The 25,847-nt window shown below is 41.0% G+C and overlaps 1 protein-coding gene across 25 annotated transcripts in view; it reads right to left on the bottom strand.

Annotated features, from left to right (window-relative positions):
- RIMS1 (regulating synaptic membrane exocytosis 1) overlaps positions 1–25,847 on the bottom strand; it is a 641,584-nt gene that overhangs the window by 319,104 nt on the left and 296,633 nt on the right. For all 25 annotated transcript variants that reach the window (XM_073626786.1, XM_073626789.1, XM_073626788.1 and 22 more), the window contains 3 exons: positions 14,824–14,977; positions 9,253–9,378; positions 8,211–8,273 (listed from right to left, as the gene is read on the bottom strand). In XM_073626786.1, coding sequence (XP_073482887.1) covers positions 8,211–8,273; positions 9,253–9,378; positions 14,824–14,977 — 343 coding nt within the window. The remainder of the gene's footprint in view (positions 1–8,210; positions 8,274–9,252; positions 9,379–14,823; positions 14,978–25,847) is intronic.

Raw genomic sequence — 25,847 nt, 5'->3', positions numbered from 1 at the left:
AAGCTAGAAGTGTAAGAATGATCTGAAAGTCTAATTCTAAGACAATTACTTATTTACCATTTGTCTCAATCATGAATCAATTTTGCCAAAGCTACAATACAGAATGAAAATTGCACTGAAAAAATTACAGGTTGCAAAAGTTTGAAACTGAGCAATTGCTTTGTGGCACTCTACTCCTGCTCTTACTTAAATGTACATTATAATGGGTTTGGGTTCATTTTACTTATCGCAGTTTGAACTAATAATATATATGATTTTACTAAATGCATACAATCCTAGTTTTAAAAAGAAATATTTGACACATGAGAAATAATTTTTGCAGCACCATGTGATATGTAATGAGAGAGCAGATCAGAAGATTGTTTGCCTATGGGCTGGCTTTGTCTGGTTGACTCTCCACACAGTGCCCTGTGAGAGGGGGAGGGGTCACTGTTTTGACTCATTTACATGTGTGTAAATTTTAGCTTCGGCAATTGATCTGTATAAAAAATAGGATTTTTATAACAGCTTAACTGTAAAATCCTTTTCTTGGAGTACATCACGGGACACAGAGCATCATAGTAATAACTATGTGGGTTATAGGACACTATTAGGTGAATGGACACTGGTATAACCAAAAAGGAAACAGGAAGTGTCCCTCCCTATATAACCCCTCCCATACCGGGAGTATCACAGTTTTTGTAGCAAAGCAATATATACACGTATCCCAATAAGAGGGGAGGGACCTCTGTGTCTCCAAGAAAAGGATTTTACAGGTAAGCTATTATAAAAATTCTATTTTCTTTACCGTACATCACGGGACACAGAGCACCATAGTAATAACTATGTGGGATGTCCCAAAGCAATGCCACCTGAGGGGAGGGAGACACAAAGCAAATAGCCACCGCCAGGCGTGAGGACCTATACTGCTGCCTGCAGCACACTGCGCCCGAAGGCGGTGTCCTCCTGCCATCTTACATCTATTTGATAGAGTCTCGTGAATGTATGTACTGACGACCAAGTAGTGGCCTTGCAAACCTGAGCCACAGATGCTTGGTGTTGCACTGCCCATGAAGCACTGACTGCCCTGGTAGAGTGCGCTTTAATCTTAAAGGGAGGAACCCTTCTTTTCAGGCCATAAGCCATAAGCCTGACAAATCCACTTAGCAACAGTACATTTCGATGCTGCCTGACTCTTTCTTGGGCCTTCCGGCAACAAACAAAACATCAGTTTTCCTTATCTGAGCAGTCGCTTTCAGATAGGCTTTAATTGCTCTTACTACATCGAGAGAATGTTAAAATTTTTCTTCTGCAGAACGAGGTTCTGGGAAAAAGGAAGGTAAGGAAACATCTTGATTCAGATGAAAGCCAGACACTACCTTTGGCAAAAAGTTTGGGTGCGGACGCAGCACAACCTTATCCTTGTGAATGATTAAGTATGGCTTTTTTAGAATGTAGGCTTCAATAGCCACACCGTTAAATTTAGCATTTGTAAGGCAGGATGGAATACCGGACCTGCAATAGCAGGTCCGGATGAGTTGGAAGAGTCAAAGACTCCCCTACTGCCATTCTCACGATCTCTGCATACCAGGGTCTTCTGGGCCATGCCGGGGCCACTAGGATTACCGGCTTCCCTTCTTCCCTGATCCTGTGAAGCAGCCATGGTAGCAGCTGCACTGGAGGGAATGCATATATCAGTGAAAACTGATTCTGTGGGATCACCAACGCATCTACTCCGGGTGCAAGTGGATCCCTTGTTCTCGCCACAAAGTTGTCCATCTTCTTGTTGAACCCATCTTTGGCATAAGGCCAAAAAGACATTGGGATGTAGAGACCATTCTCTCGGCAACAACTGTTGACGGCTAAGAAAATCTGCCTGCCAATTTTCCACTCCTGGAATGTAAACTGCAAGGCAAGGAACATGTTTCTCTGCCCAAGACAGAATATGGTCCACCTCCCTTTGGGTAGCGTGGCTTCTGGTGTCTCCTTGGTGATAGATATAGGCCACTGCTGTGGCATTGTCGGATTGTATCCTGACAGGAGCATTCCGCAACCTGAACATCCAGGCTATTAGAGCCAAATGTACTGCCCGAACCTCTAGGATATTGATGGGCAAGGTCTTCTCGGACTCTGACCACTTCCCTTGAACCCTGGTCTCTTCTAGAACTGCTCCCCAGCCCCATAGGCTGGCATCCATAGTTACTTCTTTCCAGGAAACTGGAATGAAGGATTTCCCCTTCTGTAAATTCCTGGTTATACTCTGGCGTACTTTTGGAGCCAGATTCATTGGATAATCCAAGGCCTGGATCTGTTTGTTCCAAGCAGACAGAATACTGTGTTGTAACAGTCTTGAATGGAACATCTTCCCTAGTAATCTCATGCAAAGGCGAATGGAAGGGCCCTTCTTTGCCTTGAGCGTCTGGACCAGCTCTTTTAGAGCGTTTACCTTTGCCTAAGGCAAGAACACCCTTTCCTGGGTTGTGTCTATGACCAGGCCCAAATACTGCAGCCTTCTTACCGGCTGTAAGAATGATTTTTCTAGATTGAGAATCCAACCCAGGTGTCTCAGATAACTGACTGTTCTGGATACCCCTTACCCTGCTATTGACTGGTCTACCAATAGCAGGTCATCTAGGTATGCTATTACTGCTATAACCTGGCCCCTTAGTCTTGCTAGTACTGGGGCTAACACTTTTGTAAACAGTCGGAGAGCAGTGGTGGCTAACCCAAAAGGTAAGGCCACGAACTGAAAGTGGCGCTGCTCTACCGCAAACCGCAGAAACTTCTGGTGAGCGGGAAATATTGGCACATGTAGATACGCATCCTTGATATCTATGGATGCCAGAACCTCTCCTCCCCGTAGGGTGGAAACAACTTACCGAATCGACTCCGTTGGAAAGGAGCGGATGTTTAGAAAGTGATTCAGATTCCTGAGATCCAGAATGGGTCTGACATCTCCATTCGGTTTTGGTACCGTAAAGAGGTTTGAAAAAAACCCAAACCTTGCTCTTCTGTGGGGATTTGTATGATCACCCCCTAGTGCCCAAAACAGAGATTGCCTTTTCCCTGGATCTTTGGGAACGTTTGACCTCACGAGACGAGACGAGACAGTGGAAACTCCCGAAATTCTAGTTTGTACCCTAGAGTTATCGTGGAGGTGACCCATCTGTCCTGAATTTCCTCTTGCCAGACTTCTGAGAACTGCAGAAGTCTTCCCCCCACCCTGGCGAGCGGGGGTGCCCCTTCATAATGAGGCTTTAGAATTTTGTTTTGCAGGTTTTTGCCCCCAGGACTTCTTTTGTGCCTGGGCTTGACCCTAAGGCTTTCCTCTAGAGTCTGACGGTGGAGGCCGTCGCCACTGCCTAGAGGCAGGGGCCCCTGGCACAAAAGAGAGAGTCCACTTAAATGAAGGGCGTTTATTTCTTCTCTTAACTGGCAAGAGAGTACTTTTCAGACTTGAAATCTTTTGGATGTATTTGTCCAAATCATCCCCAAATAGCCGATCCCCGTGAAAAGAAAATCCAGTCAGGAGCCTTTTGCATGGTGCTTCAGCTGACCAATTTTTTAACCACAGGATCCTACGCATGTGTACTAGCACAAGCGCAAGGCGGGACGCCTGGTGAATAGAATCTTTAATGGTGTCTATGGCAAAAAATAATGCTCTTGGCAATTTGGCCAAATCCCGGGCTTGCTGTACAGGAGGCTCCTTAAGGGCCTATCTAAACTAGTCCTTTAGGGATTGAATGATGCCTATTGCAGCGACTGCAGGCTGAGTAACCGCAGCTGCCAAAGAAAAGGAGGATTTTAACAAGAATTCCAACCTTTTATCTGTTGGATCCTTAAGCATTTGTGCATTGTCTACTGGACAAGTTAGACTTTTATCCACACTGGAAATAGTAGCGTCAACTGCTGGTACATTCCATCTTTTGGTGAATTTCTCCTCCATGGGATAGAGTACTGTGAATCTCTTTGGAGAGAGAAAATGCTTATCCGGGAGATTCCATTCAGCATAAATAAGCTGTACTAGTAATGCATGGACACGAAATGCATGCAAAGGCTATGAAGGTTTTAAGGAACCCAAAGAAGAAACAGAACTTTCAGCTGACTCTGTTAAGGGTAGCTTAAAAGTGAAACGAACCATTTCCGTAAGAGACTGTACCAGCAATTTCTCAGATTGCGAAAAAAGGGTTCATCCACCGTTGCTTCCTCCGCAGAGGAGTAATTGGTTTGTCTTTCCTCCCGATCTCCTAAGCTGCACCACCAATTGGTTCCAATGACTCACCCTGGCTTGCCACCTCTGGTATTTCAGGAGAAGATGACAGTGTGGGGGGTGAATTTTTTGGTACCTTTTTTGAGGTCTTTGTGGTGTCTTTTTTGGCAGGCATAGTCCTAAGCACAAAGGCAGGCATAGTCCTAAGCACAAAAGCAGAGGCACTAAGTCAATGCACTACTTGCTGAGCAATAGTCTAAATAAAGTCAAATATAAAGTCAAACATAGAGCAGCCGCTGCACCCCCCGGAGGGGTAGGGGGGAGTACAAACTACTGTTGTACCTCCCAGCCCCTTAGTTCCCCTAGGGGGGGAAATGTTGCATTTAGCATTTCTTTTCCTGGATGAGGATCCCCCTGATATATGCTTCCGGCTGAGACCACACACATGCTGTTAGCTGGGACAAAGAGCTGAACTGAGAGGCAACGTACCAAGGTACGTGCATTTTATTCCCTCTAGTGGAGACTTAAGGCACGACAACATTTTACTCAAGGAAGAAAAGCCATAGGTGGACTTTTTACAGTTCCTAGGCTTCTTCCCTTACCTTATCCTCGCTGCAGGATACTGCTGTGACAGACAGATCCAGACTTCACCCATCACGGCAGGCTGTGTTAGCAAACCTTCAAGGACTGGGTCCCTTTTTATCAGGGTTCCACTCCCTTTGACCTGTATAGCACCCCACCAGGAAAAACCTTAGGTAATGTGAGCATGACCAAAGCCCTGAGTGCCGGGGTCCAGCCCTGCAAGGAGAGGCGTTACAGCTAAAATCTCATTCTTCCTATACGAGGCCCAGGTACCATCCACTTTGGCCTCAGTGGCACTTTGGATGGATCCGGTCTGTGGAGGCTATTTAAATCCAGCAAGGATCCCTCAAGTGGAGCTCCTTAGAGGACATCTTCACTCGTGACCAACACCTTAGACACTGGCGAAAAAACTGGGATACTCCCGGTATGGGAGAGGTTATATAGGGAGGGGCAGCAATGTACCAGCAATTTCTCAGACTGCAAAAAAAGGGTTCATCCACCATTGCTTCCTCCGCAGAGGAGTAATTGGTTTGTCTTTCCTCCTGATCTCCTGAGAAAAACACCTCATCTTCTACCCACTGTTCCCCTGGTAAAGGGTCTAAGGTGGGGGAGGGGGATCTATCACGCTTCCTATCCCTTTGGATGGAGGATGCGATTAAAGCCGCTAATCTTCCTTCTAGCTTCAACAGGGCGGAGGAAAAGGCATCTTCAGTCACGTATACAGGGGCTGAGATGTGAGAAGCAGCTGCACCACCAATTGGTTCCAATGACTCACCCTGGCTTGCCACCTCTGGTATTTCATTAGAAGATGACAGCATGGAGGCACGACTGGAGTTCCCAGCGCCTGGGGGTGAATTTTTTGGTACCTTTTTTGAGGTCTTTGTGGTGTCATTTTTGGCAGGCATAGTCCTAAGCACAAAAAGCAGAGGCACTAAATCAATGCACTACTTGCCACCTCTGTCAGCCAATGACAGCTGATCACATGATCAAAACAAAAGCTCTGTGATCGTTTTTTTTTTCTCCTCGCGCTGACAGCGTAAGGAGAAAAAAAAGCCGATCACCGGCTCATCAGCAAGGGACATCGGTCCTGAAGAGGAAGAGGCAATAATGCCTCATATGTGCCACCAGTACCCCCTGCCAGTGCCACCTGCCTTTGCCACCTGACAGTGCCCACAGTGCCCACCAGTGCCACCTATCAATGCCCATGAGTGCCACCTATCAATGCCTACAAGTGCCACCTATCAATGTCCACCAGTGGTGCCAATCAGTGCCACCTAGCAGTGCTGCCTATCAGTCTAACAGATCAGTGCCCATCATTGCCACCCATCAGTGCCCATCACTGCCACCCATCAGTGCCCATCACTGCCACCCATCAGTGCCCATCAGTTCCGCCTCATCAGCATACATCAATGAAGGAGAAAAATTACCTTTTTTAAAATTTTATAACAAAATATAAAAAAATATATAGTTTTTTTTTTTTAATTTGGTCTTTTTACATTTTTTTAACAAAAAATAAAAAACCGCAAAGGTGATCAAATACCACCAAAAGAAAGCTCTATTTGTGGGAAAAAAAGATAAAAATTTCATTTGGGTACAGTGTTGTATGACCGCGCAATTGTCATTCAAAGTGCGTCAGCGCTGAAAGCTGAAAATTGGTCTGGATAGGAGGGGGGTTTAAGTGCCCAGTAAGCAAGTGGTTAAACTTCCAGCAGTTTGCATGCGTGCGGATGGCATTTGGGTCTGCTATCAGCAGACCCAGTGAGAGGGGAGGGAAGGGAAGGCTGGGGAGGCTGAATCAAGCTCCCACATGGAGCTTTTCTGGGCTACTGTGGAGAAACATAAAGTCAAATATAAAGTTAAACATAGAGCAGCCGCTGCACCTCCCGGGAACGTACCAAGGTATGTGCATTTTATTCCCTCTAGTGGAAACTTAAGGCATGACAACATTTTACTCAAGGAAGAAAAGCCATAGGTGGACTTTTTACAGCTCCTAGCCTTCTTCCCTTACCTTATCCTCGCTACAGGATACTGCTGTGACAGACAGATCCAGACTTCACCCATCACAGTGGGCTGCGTTAGCAAACCTTCAAGGACTGGTTCCCTTTTTATCAGGGTTCTACTCCCTTGGACCTGTATAGCACTCCACCAGGAAAAACGTTAGGTGATGTGAGCATGACCAAAGCCCTGAGACCCAGGGTCCAGCCCTGCAAAGAGAGGAGTTACAGGCAAACCTCATTCTTCCTATACGAGGCCCAGGTACCATCCACTTTGGCCTCAGTGGCACTTTGGATGGATCCAGTCTGTGGAGGCTATTTATATCCAGCAAGGATCCCTCCAGTGGAGCTCCTCAGAGGACATCTTCACTTGTGACCAACACCTGGCGAAAAAACTGAGATACTTCCGGTATGGGAAGGGTTATATAGAGAGGGGCACTTCCTTTTTCCCTTTTGGCTATACCAGTTTCCATTCACCTAAAGGTGGCCTATAACCCACATAGTTATTACTATGGTGCTCTGTGTCCCGTGATGTACGATAAAGAAACGTTTTCGAAGCACACGGTAAAGAGAAAGTGAAAAATACATGAAATGGGGTCTGAAGCTCCACCTGCTGGCTGGACTAAAACTACATAGTATTACCTGCAAATGTAATATTTACTGGACTAAAAATAAATTTAAAATATTTCTACATTTGTTTTTTTTTTAGTCCTGGTCATACTAAATAACATAATAATAAATACATTACATTTTTAATAAAACCAATATATATTCCCTTTAAAGCAAATGCTATAAGGAACCAATGCTTGAAACATCAATAATTTGTAAGATGTTATCAAAGTTGAAGGAAAAATTGTATACATACAAAATGTATTTCTGTTAGGGAAGGATATCTTGCCATACACCAGATAATTTAAGCTAATTGGTGGTGGGGTATTGTTATTTTGCAACAAAATAGTAAGACACTAAACTAAATTCCTGTATGACAGAAGCAGGTATTTTTAAAGACTATAAAAACTAAGCATAATTTAGCTAGGTTCATTTGATGCAATCTTGTAACGGAGCTTATTGAAATAGGGCTGTAATGAGGAAAAATATCAATGGCTATCTCTGACACCTCCTACCTCCTTCCAAGATGGTCCTGCTGACTTCTGGGTTTTAATAACATGGAGTAAACAAACATGCCCCACTTCACCTACTAAACATGTAGTGAAGGTCAGCCACTTCAAAAATAATGAAGCCAAAGGATCAGTTAAATATACCTGAAAGATGTACCTTGAGTGGGGAGGGGAAAGGGGAGGTCAATATATTTCTCTTGACTGATTCCTTTCATTGAACGATTTGTATATGAGCTCAAACACTGAACTGTATTGTAGAACACTGCATATTACCATAAGAAAATAGATTCAGCTATAAATTCATAATAAACTGCAAGTTCACAATACCTGATAGTATGTAGACACTCAGCACTTCGGCCGCGTTTTGCTCTGGGCAGCATAAGAAGCTCACTGTCAAAAACAGAATTTTTAATTAGCTAGCAAATGAAAAAAAAAAAACAGTTTATACTACAACCATCACAGACACCTTTGCATAGTTTAAAAAGACTATAGGGGTTGATCTACTAAAGGCAAACAGACTGTTCATTTTGCAAGGAATCTTCCCCAGAGCTTAGTGAATGTGGTGCAATTTTAATAATAATAATTTTGATAATTTTAATAATTTGTAAAAAAATACCAAATCATGTGCAAGGAAAGGAAAATAATTTTTGCTTGAACTTGATTGGATGATTGAAGTTAGAAGAGCTTCACCTCTTTCACTAAGCTCTGCTGAAAATTTCCTTGCATAGTTCAATTTCTCCTACAAAGTGAACAGTCTATTTACCTTTTGTAAATCAACCCCAATGTCTCCTGCCCATTCAGAGCAAAGTGACAGTGCCTCCTGATAGCCCACTACCCCAGCAAGGTATACTTACTTATATCCATTTCTAGGGATTGGGGAGCATGTGACCGTACCCATTTGACTGACTGCTAATTGCCAAATCTGAACACTGTGGATTGTGGGGGGCAGTGACATCATTCACCAGAGTAAGTTACGACACAATATCCAACACTGAAGTAAACATAAAGGTGCACTCCTGCAGTGGGGAGGTGGTTGGGTAGTGCTGATTAATAAGTATACCTTACAGAGGGGTAAATGGCCTGAATGAGCAAGTGATAATATAATCTTAAGCCTAGCTGGATGTGTACATTTAATTGACTTTGCAGTAGGGCAGGGTGAGCCATAGGATCAATATTTAAGATACGTTTCGAACAGCTAAAACACACATTACATTCATTGTGAATTAATCATATATAAAATTATGTGGTGACTCACATACACTAATTTCATGTAGAACAGGGTAAATTGCAGTATGAGAAAGTGTTGAAAAAAGCAAATCCTCTCCATTAATACAGGCCTACAGATCTTAAAGCTGCTGTGCAGACATACCTATCTTGATCAGATAAATACTGACTGTCCGAGTCCCTGGACCTGTGAGTAACTGGACTGCGGGAGGCATCATGGTGTCTTGTTGGAGAACGTGATCGTCTCATTTGATGAATTTCATCCAGACTCCTAGAATTGGCCAACAAGAGCAAGTTAAGTGTAAATTTACTATAAGAAAATCAACTGTACAGAACTTTTACCAAATTTTTAAAGCTGTCAGTTAAATCTACTAAAAAAATATCCCTTGCTTTATAATCCAGAATTTTGTGTTTTTTTTTTGTATCCTTTTGTGCTTCTATATGGCTATAGTATAGTCTTATTAGATCTCTGGGATTTTAACTTCCTGACCAGTCTATAGCAAAATGATGGTTGGGCGGGATTCTCGCCGATACAGGTGGATGTCACGTAACATCCTCCCTTATCGCGCCTCATGCACACCTACAGGGCCGCACTCCGGCATGATCAGTCACCGGCTGTGTCCACCAGACACAGCTCATGACTGATCACTGTACCAGCCCGCTGCCGGTACCATGTGACCCCTGTAACCAATCACAGCAGGTCACATGACAGTTGTAAACAATGGATGGTTTCCTTTCAAGTTCCTAGATGTGAGTTTTCACAGTGATCACATAGTACAGACTGGGCCAATCACAGCTCACCTGTGCCACGTGATCAGGTGTGGCCAATCAGTGCTAATTACAACAAAACAAACTGAATGAATCAATTTCATTTCATTCAGTAAAATGCTTGCTTATAGCAATGAAATGTGTAAAAAAAAATGCTGATCACTTTCCCTGAGTAGTAAAATGTTAAAATGTTACTATGGTAACATTACATTGCTCTCGTCAAAGTGTGTAAGAAAAAAAAATCGTAAAAATATATAATAGAAAGTAAATAAATGTTTTTTTTTTCGTACTGTCACCAGTCCGTGTCCCTGATCCCCACCACACCAGTTATATGATGATGCTGTACTGCTCTGTTGACAGTAGGTAAAAATAAAACTTTTTTTTTTTTTTTTTAATTTCTTCATTTTCCAAAAAATTATGAGAAAAAAATAACAACTTCAAAAAACTCGCCATAGACCTACCATTGTACAAGGCCACTTATCTGTCTAGGGGGTGTGGTATGAACGTCCATAAAATGTGGAATATCTGGATGGAGTCTTCAGATACAAATGCAGATTCTCTGGACGACTAATGAGTTTTAGAATAGATTTGTACCCCCTTAGGTGCAGAACTTTGTGTTTCTGCCACACAGGGTGGACGATACTGGGTGACTGGGTTCTGGGAGAGAGGGCATCTCGTTACTGCGTCTGCCACTGAAGATTGCCTTGAAAAACTCCTGTACCTCAATTTGTATAGATGGATTGAGCGTACAGCTCTTGGTTGTTTAGGAAGTTTTAGTCTTGCTTTTATTGTTTTAGTTTTTGTTTCTTTTGTGTCTCTGAGCCTAGGTATGCACAAGAGGTTCTGTTTTGTCACCTACCATAAAATCTACAATAAAAAAAAATTAACAAAAAAAAAAAAACTCGCCATGCCTCTTACGAAATACATTGGACTGTCTACATTCCAAAAATGAGTAATTTGGAGGATATCTGTACTGTCCTGACATTTTTGGGACTCAAGAAATGAGATAAGCCGCCAGTACATCAGGATTAATTAATTTTACAGATATATACCATAGTTTGTGGACTGTATAACTTTCACACAGACTAAATAATATACACTGATTTGGATTATTTTCACCAAAGAAATGTAGCAGAATACATTTTGGCTGAAATTTATGAAGAACAATGATTTATTTGCAAAATTTTATAACGGTAACAAAGAAAAACCCAGTGGTGAATAAATACCACCAAAAGAAAGCTCTAGTTTTGTGAACAAAATAATAAAAATTTTGTTTAGGTACAGTGATGCAGGTACAGTGTTGCATGACTGCACAATTGTCATTCAGAGTGTAACAGCGTGGAAAGCGGAAAATTAGCCTGGGCAGGAAAGGGGTAAAAGTTCCCTGTATTGAAGTGGATAAATACCAAAAACCGCAGTGTATTCTAAATGTCTGTTAACAATATAAGATTGACAGTACAGTGACTGTATGAATGCAGCATAGGACACTTTTGGAAAAGATAAGCATCCAGTCTTAGAGAGTGATTGGGCTCCAATAGTCCTTTCTGGGCATAATCCATGATAGGATAATAGTGCAATGGTTAATGTAGAAGCCTATGGTTTGTAGGCGGGTGGTCTGGACTATTTGTGGTGTTCTATGTGTGCCAATGTTGTCATATTTTTAATGTGGTTTAGTACATGTTTACTTATTTATTTATTTATTTTTACCATTAAAAATGTTGTCATAGTGGTTGGTGTAGTGTATGTCTATTTATTCATTTTGTTACATGCTTTGACCCATATGTCACCAACTTTGCTTGCTTTTGCAGACACCAATGTTTTTGTAACCATAGCCTCTCCTTTAAGAATGTAAGTGCTTGTTCTTCATGTGTTCTACAATATCATTTGCACAACTATATATAATGCATATATATGCAGTGCATTCCTAAAGTATTCAGACCCCTTTTACTTTTTTTAATTTTGTAGGCTAATACTACAGTTGTTTAAATTCATTTTTACCTTATTAATCTACAATCAGTACCCCATAATGAAGTGAAAACAGAATTTTAGTAATGTCTGAATTTACTAAAAACTGAAATATCACACGTACTTAAGTATTCAGACCCTTTCCTCAGTACTTTGCTGAAGCACCTATGGCAGCCATTACAGCCACAAGTCCTGTTGGGTAGGATGTGACAAGCTTTGCTCACCTAGACTGGGGGTTTTTCTGCCATTCTTCTTTGCAAATCCTCTCAAGCTCAGGATGGGGACCGTCAGTGGACAGCCATTATGGAGGCCTCTGTGCTCTTGGAAACCTTCAGTGCAACAAATTTTTTTGTAGCCTTCCCCAGATTTGCGCCTTGCAATAATCCTATCCCTGAGCTTTGCGGGCAGTTCATTTGACCTTATGGCTTTTCCTCAGATACAGTATGCATTGTCAGCTGTGAGGCCTTTTAAAGAGAGGTGTGCGCCTTTAACACATCTCAACAACTGTTAGAAGCCTTCCTAATCTAATATCTAATATTTGCTTATTGAATTACTAATCTATGTATGAAGGTATTGGATATTAATAGAATAACTGAGTTGCTATATTTTTATTTCTGCTAGATTGGAAAAAGTAACATAAATAGATTTTATAATCTATGTGAAAAATATATAGGTTTGGTTTTTCTGTACATATCCTTTGTGAGCTTACAAATGGTAGTACTTTGTCATGAGTTGGCCAGCTTTCCATCTCCCCAGGTTAAGATTCCCTGTGGAGTATGGTATGGCTACTGAAAGTGGACAAAGTTTATTTTATATAAGTTATGTTTTATAATGTAGTATCTTTTGATTAAGATTTTAATATGGGAAATAATTTGGTATAAAGTATACATATATTGCTATATGTAGTATTTAATTTAGTTGAGTCTAAGAATGCATTATTTTCTTGGCTGTTGGGAGGGGAGAGACTTATAAAGGAACAACAGAGCTCAGCAGAAGTAAATTAAACCAGCCCATTTTAGGAGAGAGTGGGATTCGCATTTAAAGGGGTAGTAAACCACTCCAAAAATAAAAGATAAAACTTTCCCCTGCAAAATAATACCATAATGTACTAGTATGCACCGCATACTATCATATTATGAAATATTTACCTTAAAGTGAAAACCTCCAGTGGTGCGCTGTCACCACCAAGAGGGCTTTCATCTCCCCCGATCTTCCTGCTGGGTTTGCAGACTCCGGCTGTGTGAGCAGCCTGAGCAAAGATGATGTCACTCTTGCGCATAGATGCGGGAGCTCTCTGTTACGGCACAGTGCTCTGAAGGTCCGGCATGGGGTATGTGGGACCTTCAGAGGGCATGCGCTGGTGACATCACTGGCTGCATCCAGGGTGATGTTCATTTTACCCACAGGTGAGCCTTATTATAGGCTTACCTGTAGGTAAAAATCACAACTTTACTACCGCTTACGGAAAAAAAGGAAAAAGAACAAAGACTTCTGGAACTTACACGAGGACAAGCTGCACACAGCTACTGTATATACACACATGATTATACACACACAATTTTTATCTTAAGGACATAACTACATTATTATATATTATATTATTTTTACATTCTTTATTTTAATATTTTTCTTGTAATCTTATGCTATTTTTTTTATTAAATCCATTTTGAGTTTTTACGCAAGAACTGGAAGGACTTTCTATTTTGGACATGTCTCACAAATATAAGTTTACAGAATATCATAAAAACATCATAAGAACCGGATTCTTCAGCAACGATCAAGAGAAATGGGAGGCACCGGAGTTAAATTTCAAGTGTTGTTGCAAAGGGTCTGAATACTTATGCCAATTTGATATTTCAGTTTTCCTTTTTCATACATTTGCAAACATTTCTAAAATTCTGTTTTCACTTTGTCATTATGGGGTAATTAGAATAATGAGAAAAAAAATAATTTAAACAACTGTAGTATCAGGCTACAACATAACAAAACAGAAAAAAGTGAAGTGGGGGTCTGATTACTTTAGGGATGCACTGTATATAATATTATATATACACACACAAACACACACACACGAGAGAGAGAGAGAGAGAGAGAGACAGAGAGAGAGAGAGAGAGCGCTTCAAGGACTTAATCTAGAAGAAAGTTACTTTAACTTTATCAGGTTTGAATGCAGAGTTTCAGCATCAAACAGAATACAAAGCAAAGAACAACCTCTTGGCTATATGGACTACCTAGTTCCTCAGTATGCCTCTGCACAGACTTTCACAACTCTTACATGATGGCATGGTCAGTTTGCCTGTCTTTGTGGCCAGATAGGCGGAACACAGACATGCACGCAGCACAACTCTACTAGGGGAGGGAGAAGCCTTTGGTCTTAGTTAATGTACAAAAAGACCCAGGCATAATCAGCAAGGACTGGTAACAGGACAAACGTGGACCTGAAATTGGGGGCTTTATCCCACGATAATCTAGATGATCTAGACAGAACATAAGGCTGAATTTTAGGGAACCATTAACAATGCCCCTAGCGATGGGGCTGTATCCAACACTGTAAGGGTTAAATGCTTGTTTATGTCTAAGGCAGTGTTTCTCAACTGGGGTGTCACAAGCAAACAACGTTATGAGGTGAAGAGATTCTAGTACTAGTTGAAAATGTGTAAAGAAATTAAACAAAGAATGTGTTTATCTCAACTTACAGAAAGAACATTTGTAATATGTTATATGGCATTGTTATTTGTCAATGTTTGATTTTGCTGACATTTTTGGTAATAATTCTCCTCTTGGGTCACAGCATGGTAACAATATTTCAAATTGGATCTCCAGATTAAAAAAGACATCTCAGCCTTAGACACATTCTTTTTTTTTATATATGAGCCAAAGTGGATAACAAGTCCCATCATAGTTCATGCATCTAAACTGGTATAGTTTATGCTGACCATCCCTCTATCATTAGATTTTTATTAGTGCACTGAGCACATCTTACCTCTGTAATGGCACATTTGGTAAACGTGAGCGGGTCCTGCCCTGATCATCAACACGGTGAGGAGATACGGAACGTGAGCGGTGATGGGTCACTCTTTGTTGTTCTGGCACTGTTAACGTTGTGGATCTGCTTTGTCTAGCATTAGACCTTGAACCTACCAATGTAAAATGTTTTACATGTAAAATAAGCATCACAAATGAACATGAAATCACACTGTGTTGGAGTAAGGCTTTGAGACATTTGAAACCTTATGTTTTAAACGTAGTTTTAAGATTACCTTTGGAAACTGTACATAAAGCATATTGAACTGTTGTATAAAAGGGAGGGACAATCAGCGCAAACTCAAGAACTCAAAAAATGCAAGCTGAACACTATAGGAAATCACCAAGCCTATATAAATGATGCAAAAACAATATTAGTGCAGCGCATAAATAACAGTCTATGTAAAAAAGGAGAGAATCCCTTGTAGCATGAAGAGGAGAGCAGAGCGGATGTTCCTTTTGTGAGGAAGAGTTGCCATTTGGTCAGGGCAGGACTTAGGGAGGTGGGGGCCCCTGGGCTTGAGTCACTTTCGGGCCCTACCTTTTATACATATGCACAGCTCTATGAAACAGAAATAGAAAAGGACAAGGTGCGCCAGACTCAGTGTAGTATTAAAGAACTTCTGTTTAATTAGACAAGAAAAAACAGCCAAATGGCTACTCACAAAAGTAGATAATATATAAGCGTATAAGTGGGGGATACTTTACTGGTATTCGTCCTGGGTCCACGATTAATAAAAGCAAAAAAAATGGATAAAATGATAATTACCGTATTTATCGGCGTATAACATGCACCACAAGTTTAGGAGGGAAGTTTAAGGAAAAAAACTTTTAGGAGGGAAGTTTAAAGAAAAAAACTTACATTTAAATGCCCATCAATGCAGCCTTATCAGTGTCCATCTGCAGCCTTGTCAGTGTCATTGCAGCTTTGTCAGTGTAGCCTTGTCAGTGTAGCCTTGCCCCAGTATAATTTGCAGACTTGTCAGTGTAGCCTTGCTCCAGTGTCATTGCTGCCTTGTCATTGCAGCCTTTCAGTTTAAAAATGGCGCTGCCGAGATACAGAGCTGGATGTCCTGTGTATCTCGGCGGCTTTTGGCCGCTCTCGACGGCTTTCGAAATGGGCGGGGCCTGCAGGGCCCCCTATTGGCCGGGGCCCATGGGCTTGAGCCCAGTCAAGCCCAATGGTAAGTCCGGCCCTGCATGTGGTGTGGTGTCCTGTCCTGAGACTCCTGTCTGCCAGACCAAGACTGCTTTCGCTTTTATTGGATTTACCTTTTACCCATACGGAGTGCACTTAGAACTTTCTTTCCTCCCTTTATCCGGATTGCTGCATGTCTCTTCCACTGACACCGGCTGATATCCCCTTTGCCATTGTATTGGAGAGCTCACCTGCGGGGCCGTATTGGACATCTGTAGTGGTCGTGGATCTCCTGATTACATGCGTGTTTGACCTCCTGTAATAAGAGGTCCACCCTGTTTAGTAAGCAAATCTGCGTGTCTGGGGTGGAGGTTAACGTCACTTTGTACAGAAGAATTGTTCTTCATGCCACAAGGGATTCTCTCCTTTTTTACATAGACTGTTATTTATGCGCTGCACTAATATCGTTTTTGCATATTGAACTGTTGGTATGTGAAACACAGAAACGTGCTTTATTTCATTTAATTAACAGGTTTAAAATAAATATAAAAAATAATTGACTCTTTGGATGTTGTGTAACAGCAGTTTGCAATATTAAACCCAAAACCAAAACTGCATTATTTTGCAGTTAGTTTACCAATCATTAGATGTGGTGGCTGCATCCGTTTTCTTTTCTTCAGCTCTTTTCCCCACTCCTGTATTAGTGAGACACAACTCTGGAGCAATGAGCATAGGAGGCTCAGCAGAGAGCAGCACTGTCAGCCCGGGGGGGGGGGGGGGGGGGGATCGGGTAGTGTTAAATGTATTAGCAGTTTTCGATGCACTAACAAATTGAAGCCAAACCCCATCTCACACTCCTTTATAATCAGTTACAACCAACTTTTTTTTTTTTTATGCTTTTGGGATAAAGGTTTTGCTTGGAAAAAACTGATCATTTTAATCACCGGTCAGTGTTTAGTAGTTAGTCTCAGCCATATAAACATTCTGCTGGAAAGCTTGAGCTTGTAAAAAACAGCAGACTTACTGGCCAGATCACCAGATGAAAACAGAAAGCCTAAAGAAAACTAATGCAGCCATCACATGTAAGATCTGGTAAGCTGCAATATAAAAAAAAATGTTTTCTTTCGGGTTTAATACTCTTTTAAAGGATACTATAAATAATGTCCTTTTTAGAATTAGCATGCAAATATTCTCTGCACAAAAGCCAATACATGAAGAAATAAGTACAACTGACTATTTTTTATTCTTGCAATCAATCAGCATACAATAAAACACCAGGCAATGTTTTCTCATGCTTCGCAATTGGCCATAAATGCCCTCACAGGCAACATCAAACCACATTATGTGTGAAAAATTCACACCTATGCAAGAATAGTTTGAATAAGGAAAAACATGAAAAGGAAACACAGATGCAAGATTACTTGGGGAAGAACTCCAGCTAGCACTAAGATAAGGCTATATGCCAGCTGTCATCAAATGGCAGCCCATGGTCCGAACACGGACAGAGTCATGCTTCTGTTCGGACCGTCAGGCAGCCAGTGTAAAGTGCCTCTGCTCTGCCGCCAGTGGTTGCAGGGACCACGGGCGTCCCTGCAGCCAATGACATTGAATGTGCGCCCCGCCCACTGCTGCTGCCTATCTTGCTTCTCCCGGCGAGGTAAGGTGTGATGTCACGTGCACGTCCGCCCCCCACCTTTCATTTTCCTTTGGCTCTCACTCCTTGCCGGCCACGTGGTATAATCCATGCCCAGTCCCCTTCAGCAAGACACCTGATGCAGCTCTCAGCCCCTGCAACTTGCTACCTCTGTTGGCTTCTGCTCCCTGTCTGCCCTCAAGGTATGTGGGATGTAATATATAAAGGGGCACAATGACGGGCACATTTTCTCTTAGAGGGCATGCTGAAGGGCACATATTATGCTAGTGGTAGCATGCTGATTGGGAAATTATGTTAAGGGGTGCGCTGATGAGCACAACAAAATGTGCCAATCAGAATGTCCCTTTATATAAAATATGCCAGTGTACCCCTTAACATAAAATAAGAGGCGTATTTTATGTTAAGGTTCACACTGATGGGCACATTTTGATGTGCCCATCAGAGTGCCCCTTAACATAATATGTGCCCCCACTGACAGCTGAAAAGGACATGAATTTTATTTGGGTAAAGCGTCACACGACTACGCAATTGTCAGTTAAAGTAACGCAGTGCTGTATCGCAAAAAATGGCCTGGACATAAAGGGGGTAAAACCTTCCGGGGCTGAAGCAGTTAGGGAAAGATGACTGTAATGGTTGCTCCCTCTTCTGGAGTAGGGGTCTTGTTAGCACCACCATGAACAGTGAGGGGAAAAAAAAGTATTTGATCCCCTGCTGATTTTGTACGTTTGCCCACTGACAAAGAAATGATCAGTCTATAATTTTAATGGCTGGTAGGGATGGGCCGGACGACTCCCAGTTCGGTTCGCACCAGAACTTTCGAACATCGTGAAAGTTTGGAACCCAATAATGAACCCCAATCAGGCATTTCAATGCACTGTGTGGCGGTGCAGTGTATTGTGGTCGTTCGGCGGGCCAAACAGTCGATCGCCCTGATAATTTGGTTGTTCGGTGAACAGCCAATGTTCGGCCTGAACTCATGCTCGGACCGAACCGTTCGCCCATCCCTAATGGTAGGTTTATTTTAACAGTGAGAGACAGAATAACAAAGAAAAATATCCAGTAAAATGCAATTCAAAAAATGTATGAATTGATTTGCATTTTAATGAGTGAAATAAGTATTTGATCCCCTATCAATCAGCAAGATTTCTGGCTCCCAGGTGTTTTCTATACAGGTAACAAGCTGAGATTAGGAGAACTTTCTTAAAGGGAGTGCTCCTAATCTCAGCTTGTTACTTATATAAAAGACACCTGTTCACAGAAGTAATCAGTCAGATTCCAATCTCTCCAACATGGCCAGCATCAAAGAGCTGTCCAAGGATGTCAGGGACAAGATTGTAGACCTACTGGTTGGTATGAGTTACAAGACCATCGCCAAGCAGCTTTGTGAGAGGGTGACAACAGTTGGTGCGATTATTTACAAATGGAAGAAACAAAAAATAACTGCCAATCTCCCTCGGCCTGGGTCTCCATGCATGATCTCACCTCATGGAGTTTCAATGATCATGGGAACAGTGAGGAACCAGCCCAGAACTACACTGGAGAATCTTGTCAATGAACTCAAGGCAGCTGGGACCATAGTCACCAATAAAACAATTGGTAACACACTAGGCCCTGAAGGACTGAAATCCTGCAGCACCAGCAAGGTCCCCCTGCTCAAGAAAACACATGTACAGGCACATCTGAAGTTTGCTAATGAATATCTGAATGATTCAGAGGAGAACTGGGTGAAAGTGTTTTGGTCAGATGAGACCAAAATCAAGCTCTTTTGCATCAACTCAACTCGCCGTGTTTGGAGGAGGAGGAATGCTGCCTATGACCCCAAGAACACCATCCCCGCCATCAAACATGAGAGATGGAAACATTATGCTTTGGGGGTGTTTTTCTGCTAAGGGGACAGGACCACATCACTGCATCAAAGGGACGATGGTCTGGGCCATGTACCGTCAAATCTTGGATGAGAACCTCCTTCCCTCAGCCAGGACATTGAAAAATGGGTTGTGGATGGGTATTGCATGCACAATGACCCAAAACACACGGCCAAGGCAACAATGTAGTGGCTCAAGAAGAAAAAAAATTAAGGTCCCGGAGTGGAATAGCCAGTCTCCAGACCTTATTCCCATAGAAAATATGTGGAGGAAGCTAAAGGTTTGAGTTACCAAATGTCAGCCTCGAAACATTAATGACTTGGAGAGGATGTGCAAAGAGGAGTGGGACAAAATCCCTCCTGAGATGTTTGCAAACCTGTTAGCCAACTACAAGAAACGTCTGACCTCTGTGATTGCCAACAGGGGTTTTGCCACCAAGTACTAAGTCATGTTTTGCAAAGGGGTCAAGTACTTATTTCACTCAATAAACTGCAAATCAATTTATAACTTTTTTGAAATGCGTTTTTCTGGATTTTTTTTGTTGTTGTTGTTATTCTGCCTCTCACTGTTAAAATAAACGTACCATTAAAATTATATACTGATCATTTCTTTTTCAGTAGGCAATCGTACAAAATCAGCAGGGGGTCAAATACTTTTTTCCCTCGCTGTATTTCAGGCAAAGCAGTACTGATGTCATTATATCAGCCCAGCCTGCAGTGGGTAAATATGGTCTGTGGATCAACCTGGTCTTTGCCCATCTAAAAATACCCACTGCCTTTAATGGGAAGGATATGCAGATTACTAACAAGCACCATAGTCTCTCACAGCAAAAAAGGATTTCTAAACGGTTGTGAGAAATGAAGTTCTGTGAGCTGTACCAACATCCATTAACAGGAGATTTCATGACATGACACATATTAGAACAGTGCTTTTCTGTCTACAGAAGATATAAAAAAGTTCTGTTTTTTTACCGTAATTGTGAAGAGACAGAAAAGAGGAAAATTCTGAAAGGAAAAGGGTATGATCCTGGAGTTCAGTTTTAATCTTTTGAACTCTCTGGTAGATCGACTGGCTAACTGCAAAATTCTTGACACTTCTAAATATATGCATGACGGTTTTCCTGCAAAGATCTACAAAGAATAATTCAGTTAATTTATAATGATTGCTTGAATTCTTTTTTTTGTGTGTAATCTTGTGCCCTGACTCTACTGGGCATTCTTTTTGCTGTTGAAGTGATATGAGGTAGGGGGCGCTAGTAAAGTGCCTAACAAATAAAATTAAATCCTAAATAGTATACATTAGTGGTAATCCAACATCCTAAAGTGCATAGGGCTAACACATAAATCAAACTAAACAATTATTCATAGTCATGATAAATTCATTAGTCCAATAATCAAACTTGATTTGATTGTAGCCGTATTAGTGCAATTGTGACAGAGAAAATTGAGTACTGTCCGTGATACTTTTTTTATTTGCACTAACATACAATTTTTCAGGACAAGCTTTCGGGGTATGTCCCCTTCTTCAAGGTCCAAGCAGTACTGATTCACAAATTTTTTTAAGCAGAATGTTAAAGAAGAAGAAAAAAAAAAAGAGAAAACCAAACACATACAAATCAATGGTAACAAAGATAGCAGCAGAGTTAGTGAGATAAGACAGAGGAAGAGCTATAGAATGCAGGGGGGGGATACTAGTCACAGAGGGATCATAAAACTTTAGCATAATGTGTAAAGAAACCAATATCTAAATTCAGGCCATTATTTTTCGTGTCAAAAAGAAGTATCATTCTTAGTTCAAATGTCTTCCTTTCCTGGATAGTTCTGAAATTCCCTTTAAGAACTAAAACATTGAGGTCTTCTATAGTGTGGTCCGGTTGTGAGAAATGATGTTCCACAGGTGTGCATAAACTGTCTTCTTTATGTTCTTTGACCCAGGATTTTACTAAGCAATTAAAAGGTCTCATTGCGACAATACCAAGCCACCTACATTCAGAACTCATCAATGCGATTCCAGATAATCCAGAAATTGGAGACTTCTATATGCTGCCCAAGATTCACAAGCCAGGAAATCCAGGCAGACCCATTATAACAGGTATGAATACACTTACCGAACATATCTCAGGCCTTGTAGAAAACATGTTAAAACCTTTAGTCATGAACACTGCGAGTTTCCTGCAAGACACCACTGATTTTCTGAACAAGCTTAACAATATAAAACAATTACCACCAAATACACTTCTAGTCACTATGGATGTAGAATCTGTACAGTAACATTCCTCACAAGGATGGGTTGGCGGCATGTCACAGATTCTTATCATCCTCACTAAACCACAAATACACGGCTGAGGATGTGACACAGCTCATTGAATTCATTCTTACACACAACTACTTCACTTTCAATAATGACATCTATCTCCAGTGTATGGGTACTGCTATGGGAAGCAAAATGGCACCCCAATATGCAAACTTATTTATGGCTGACCTGGAGGACAAATTCCTGAACAGCATATAACAAAAGCCATACAGATATTGTCGCTATATTGATGATATCTTCATGATACGGACTGAAGGTGAAGAAAATCTAAACCATTTCTTCTCATTGATCAACACTTTTCACCCATCTATCAAACTAAAAATGGACTATTCGAACACACATGTCAACTTCCTGGACACTACAGTATACATCAGGGATGACAAGCTTCACACGTCGATATACAGAAAACCGACTGACCGATGCAGCTATCTTCACAGTTCCAGTTTTCACCCCCAACACACTAAAACGGGCCATTATACACAGCCAGGCCATCAGATACCACCGAATTTGTTCAGACCCAGAAGACAGAGATAAACATCTCAGAACACTGGCAGACTCCTTCCATAAGAAAGGTTACAAAGACAAAACCATCAACAACAGCATAAACACAGCCTTGAAAACCCGAAGAGAAAATCTCCAATACACAGAGAAAAAAAACAAATAACCGAGTACTTCTAGTCACCACATACAACCCAGCACTTGAAGGGATCAAAAAGATAATCAAAGATTTACAACCCATTATAACAGAGGATGAAACTCTGAAAGGAATATTCCAACAACCCCCATTATTGGCTTTCAGACAACCACCCACCCTCAGACACAAACTAATCAGCAGGAAACGTTACTCTGATTATGAAGTCACAAATAATGGAAGCAAACCCTGCAATAAGAAACGCTGCAAACTATGCAACCAGATCAACCTATCCAAAAGTGTCACACACACAAATGGGAGCTTCAATATCATGGGATCTTACAAATGTACCTCCAGTAATGTTGTGTACCTCATCCAATGCAAAAGGTGCAGCAAAGGATCTTATGTTGGTGAAACAGGACAGAAGTTGCAAGTAGGATGAATTTGCACAGACATACCATCAAAGAACATAAAGAAGACAGTTTATGCACACCAGTGGGACATCATTTCTCACAACCGGACCACACTATAGAAGACCTCAATGTTTTAGTTCTTAAAGGGAATTTCAGAACTATCCAGGAAAGGAAAACGTTTGAACTAAGAATGATACTTCTTTTTGACACGAAAAATAATGGCCTGAATTTAGATATTGGTTTCCTTACACATTATGCTAAAGTTTTACGACCCCTCTGTGACTAGTATCCCCCCCTGCATTCTATAGCTCTTCCTCTGTCTTATCTCACTAACTCTGCTGCTATCTTTATTACCATTGATTTGTATGTTCTTCTTTAACATTCTGCTTAAAAATTTGTGAATCAGTACTGCTTGGACCTTGAAGAAGGGGACATACCCCGAAAGCTTGTCCTGAAAAATTGTATGTTAATGCAAATAAAAAAAGTATCACGGACAGTACTCAATTTTCTCTGTCACAATTGCACTAATACGGCTACAATCAAATCAAGTTTGATTATTGGACTAATGAATTTATCATGACTATGAATAATTGTTTAGTTTGATTTATGTGTTAGCCCTATGCACTTTAGGATGTTGGATTATTGTATACTATTTAGGATTTAATTTTATTTGTTAGGCACTTTACTAGCGCCCCCTACCTCATATCACTTCAACAGAAAAAAGAATGCCCAGTAGAGTCAGGGCACAAGATTACACACAAAAAAAAGAATTCAAGCAATCATTATAAATTAACTTATCACAGACAGTACTCAATTTTCTCCAATAATCAAACAAATCAAAGTCCATTCATATTGTTTCCATTGTGAATCTTATCCATGTACCTTCACCAAGTAACTCTTGTGAATTTCACCAGATGAATGTGAGTAAAATTACCTACTCATCAGATGTACATGACCTCTTTAACTAAAAAGAAGGTCACAACAGGCTGTGTGTAAAAATCAGTGGGCTTGCTGGTCTGCCAATGGAGCTGTAAACCTTTGGGATCATCCTCTCCACCATAGGTATACCGTTAGAAATGAACATAGAATGGGACCATATCGTAATACAGTTTATTAAAAGAAAAATATAAAAACAATGCCAATTGGCTGCTCACATTTTTATGTGCCTTTCCCTGGCACTAGAGATAACAGCATAAAACCAGGTGTAGAAGTCCCCAGCCGCCCAGCCTCCGCTTGGTAACCGGCGTTCCACAGTCGTGGTATTTTGGAAACTGGAAGTCGATGAACGGAAGTGACGTGACCGGGATACGCCTTAACGTACGTTTCGTTTTATCGTCATCAGAAAGCGTGGTGATCAAAAATTTAACACACAATAACCTACTTTGTTATTACGGGGTAAATGCAGCCATTTTTTGTTATGGATTACCCCTCACCTCCTTTCCTTTTTATTTATTTATTTTTATCTTATCTTTCATTCATCGGGAATTGTGCCTGATTAACAAACGTCCACATTTCCCTTTCAATCTATTCCTTTAGCCTGTTTTCTTTATATTTAATTGATGGGTCTGTCAGCCTATTATGTCTGCTTTTTAGTCTTTCTTTCCTATATAAGATTGATAGGTCTGTTCGCCAATTAGGTTTGAAGAAGCAGTTGCTTCGAAATACATTACCGCCCTTCTTACGTCAGCACACCAAGCACGCCCTTACTGTGACGTTACGTCCAGCCTGGTGCCATCTTGCGGTTCACGCTGGTCACAGCGGTGATCGGTCGCTTCCTGTCTCCATCAAAACACAGCCTGTGCTTGAGGCTGTCACAGCCATCAGGATGGCTTGGAGAGATTCTGGGACTGACGATTTACATGTTCTATGCCTATATTACTCGTCCACTCGGTAAGTTGCCAATTTGCTTTTATTTATTAAACCAATTATTTTAATACTGCACTTAGTCTGGCACCCCTCTGTTTCCTGTTTTAACCTACAGAGTTCACTGCTTCGCTCTAATGCCCTGTACACACGATCGGACATTCCGACAACAAAATCCACGGATTTTTTCCGACAGATGTTGGCTCAAACTTGTCTTGCATACACACAAAAAGTTGTCGGAAAATCCGATCGTTCTGAACGTGGTGACGTAAAACACGTACGTCGGGACTATAAACGGGGCAGTAGCCAATAGCTTTCGTCTCTTAATTTATTCTGAGCATGCGTGGCACTTTGGATTTGTGTACACACGATCGGAATTTAACCGATCGGATTTTGTTGTCGGAAAATTTTATAGCCTGCTCTCAAACTTTGTGTGTCGGAAATTCCGACGGAAGGAGCAGCTTAACCCCTACTTTCATACATGATCAACATTGATATAATGTATTATCATTTTTTAAAAGTTGTAATTAATTTTTATACATTCTTCTAGTGCCACTGTTTACATTGTTTGTAACAGTACAAACCTAACAATGCTTTTAATCTTTCACCACAATGTTTAAAATGTAAAACCCTTTTAAAGCATGATCTGCCAAAAAAGAAAAAAAAATCCTTCCTAATCCCAAAAAGCAATGAGATTTATGGATCAACATTTTACTATGGTGATTTTACATTTTACATTTTACTCATTAATATATGTAGCAATTAAAATTATGTGCTTTTAGAAATGCCTTCTATCAGTTTTATTAGAATATATTGAATTTGCTACAAAAAAAAAACAAAACATTTTTTTGTGAAATTCTTTGGCCGATTTTTTTTTTACCATAGTGCGTCCTTATGTCTACTGTAGTGATTATAAAATTAACAACTTTCCACTGAATTTTGAATACATATTTATTCTGTATATTTAAGTGATCATATCCCCTACTTTTTCCTCACAGTTGAGTTTCTCCAAGACCCTTTTTTTCAACAACCAAAATGGTATATTCTAGATGCAGCTTTGCTAAGGCTTTGTACAGAGGCAAATCTATGTAACTGTGTCCCTCTGG

This window comes from Aquarana catesbeiana, linkage group LG04, assembly GCF_042186555.1.
Source record: "Aquarana catesbeiana isolate 2022-GZ linkage group LG04, ASM4218655v1, whole genome shotgun sequence".
In the NCBI taxonomy this organism is placed as follows: domain Eukaryota; kingdom Metazoa; phylum Chordata; class Amphibia; order Anura; family Ranidae; genus Aquarana; species Aquarana catesbeiana.
The sequence above is the reverse complement of the archived record's forward strand: the minus strand, read 5'-3'. Positions and strand labels throughout refer to the sequence as shown.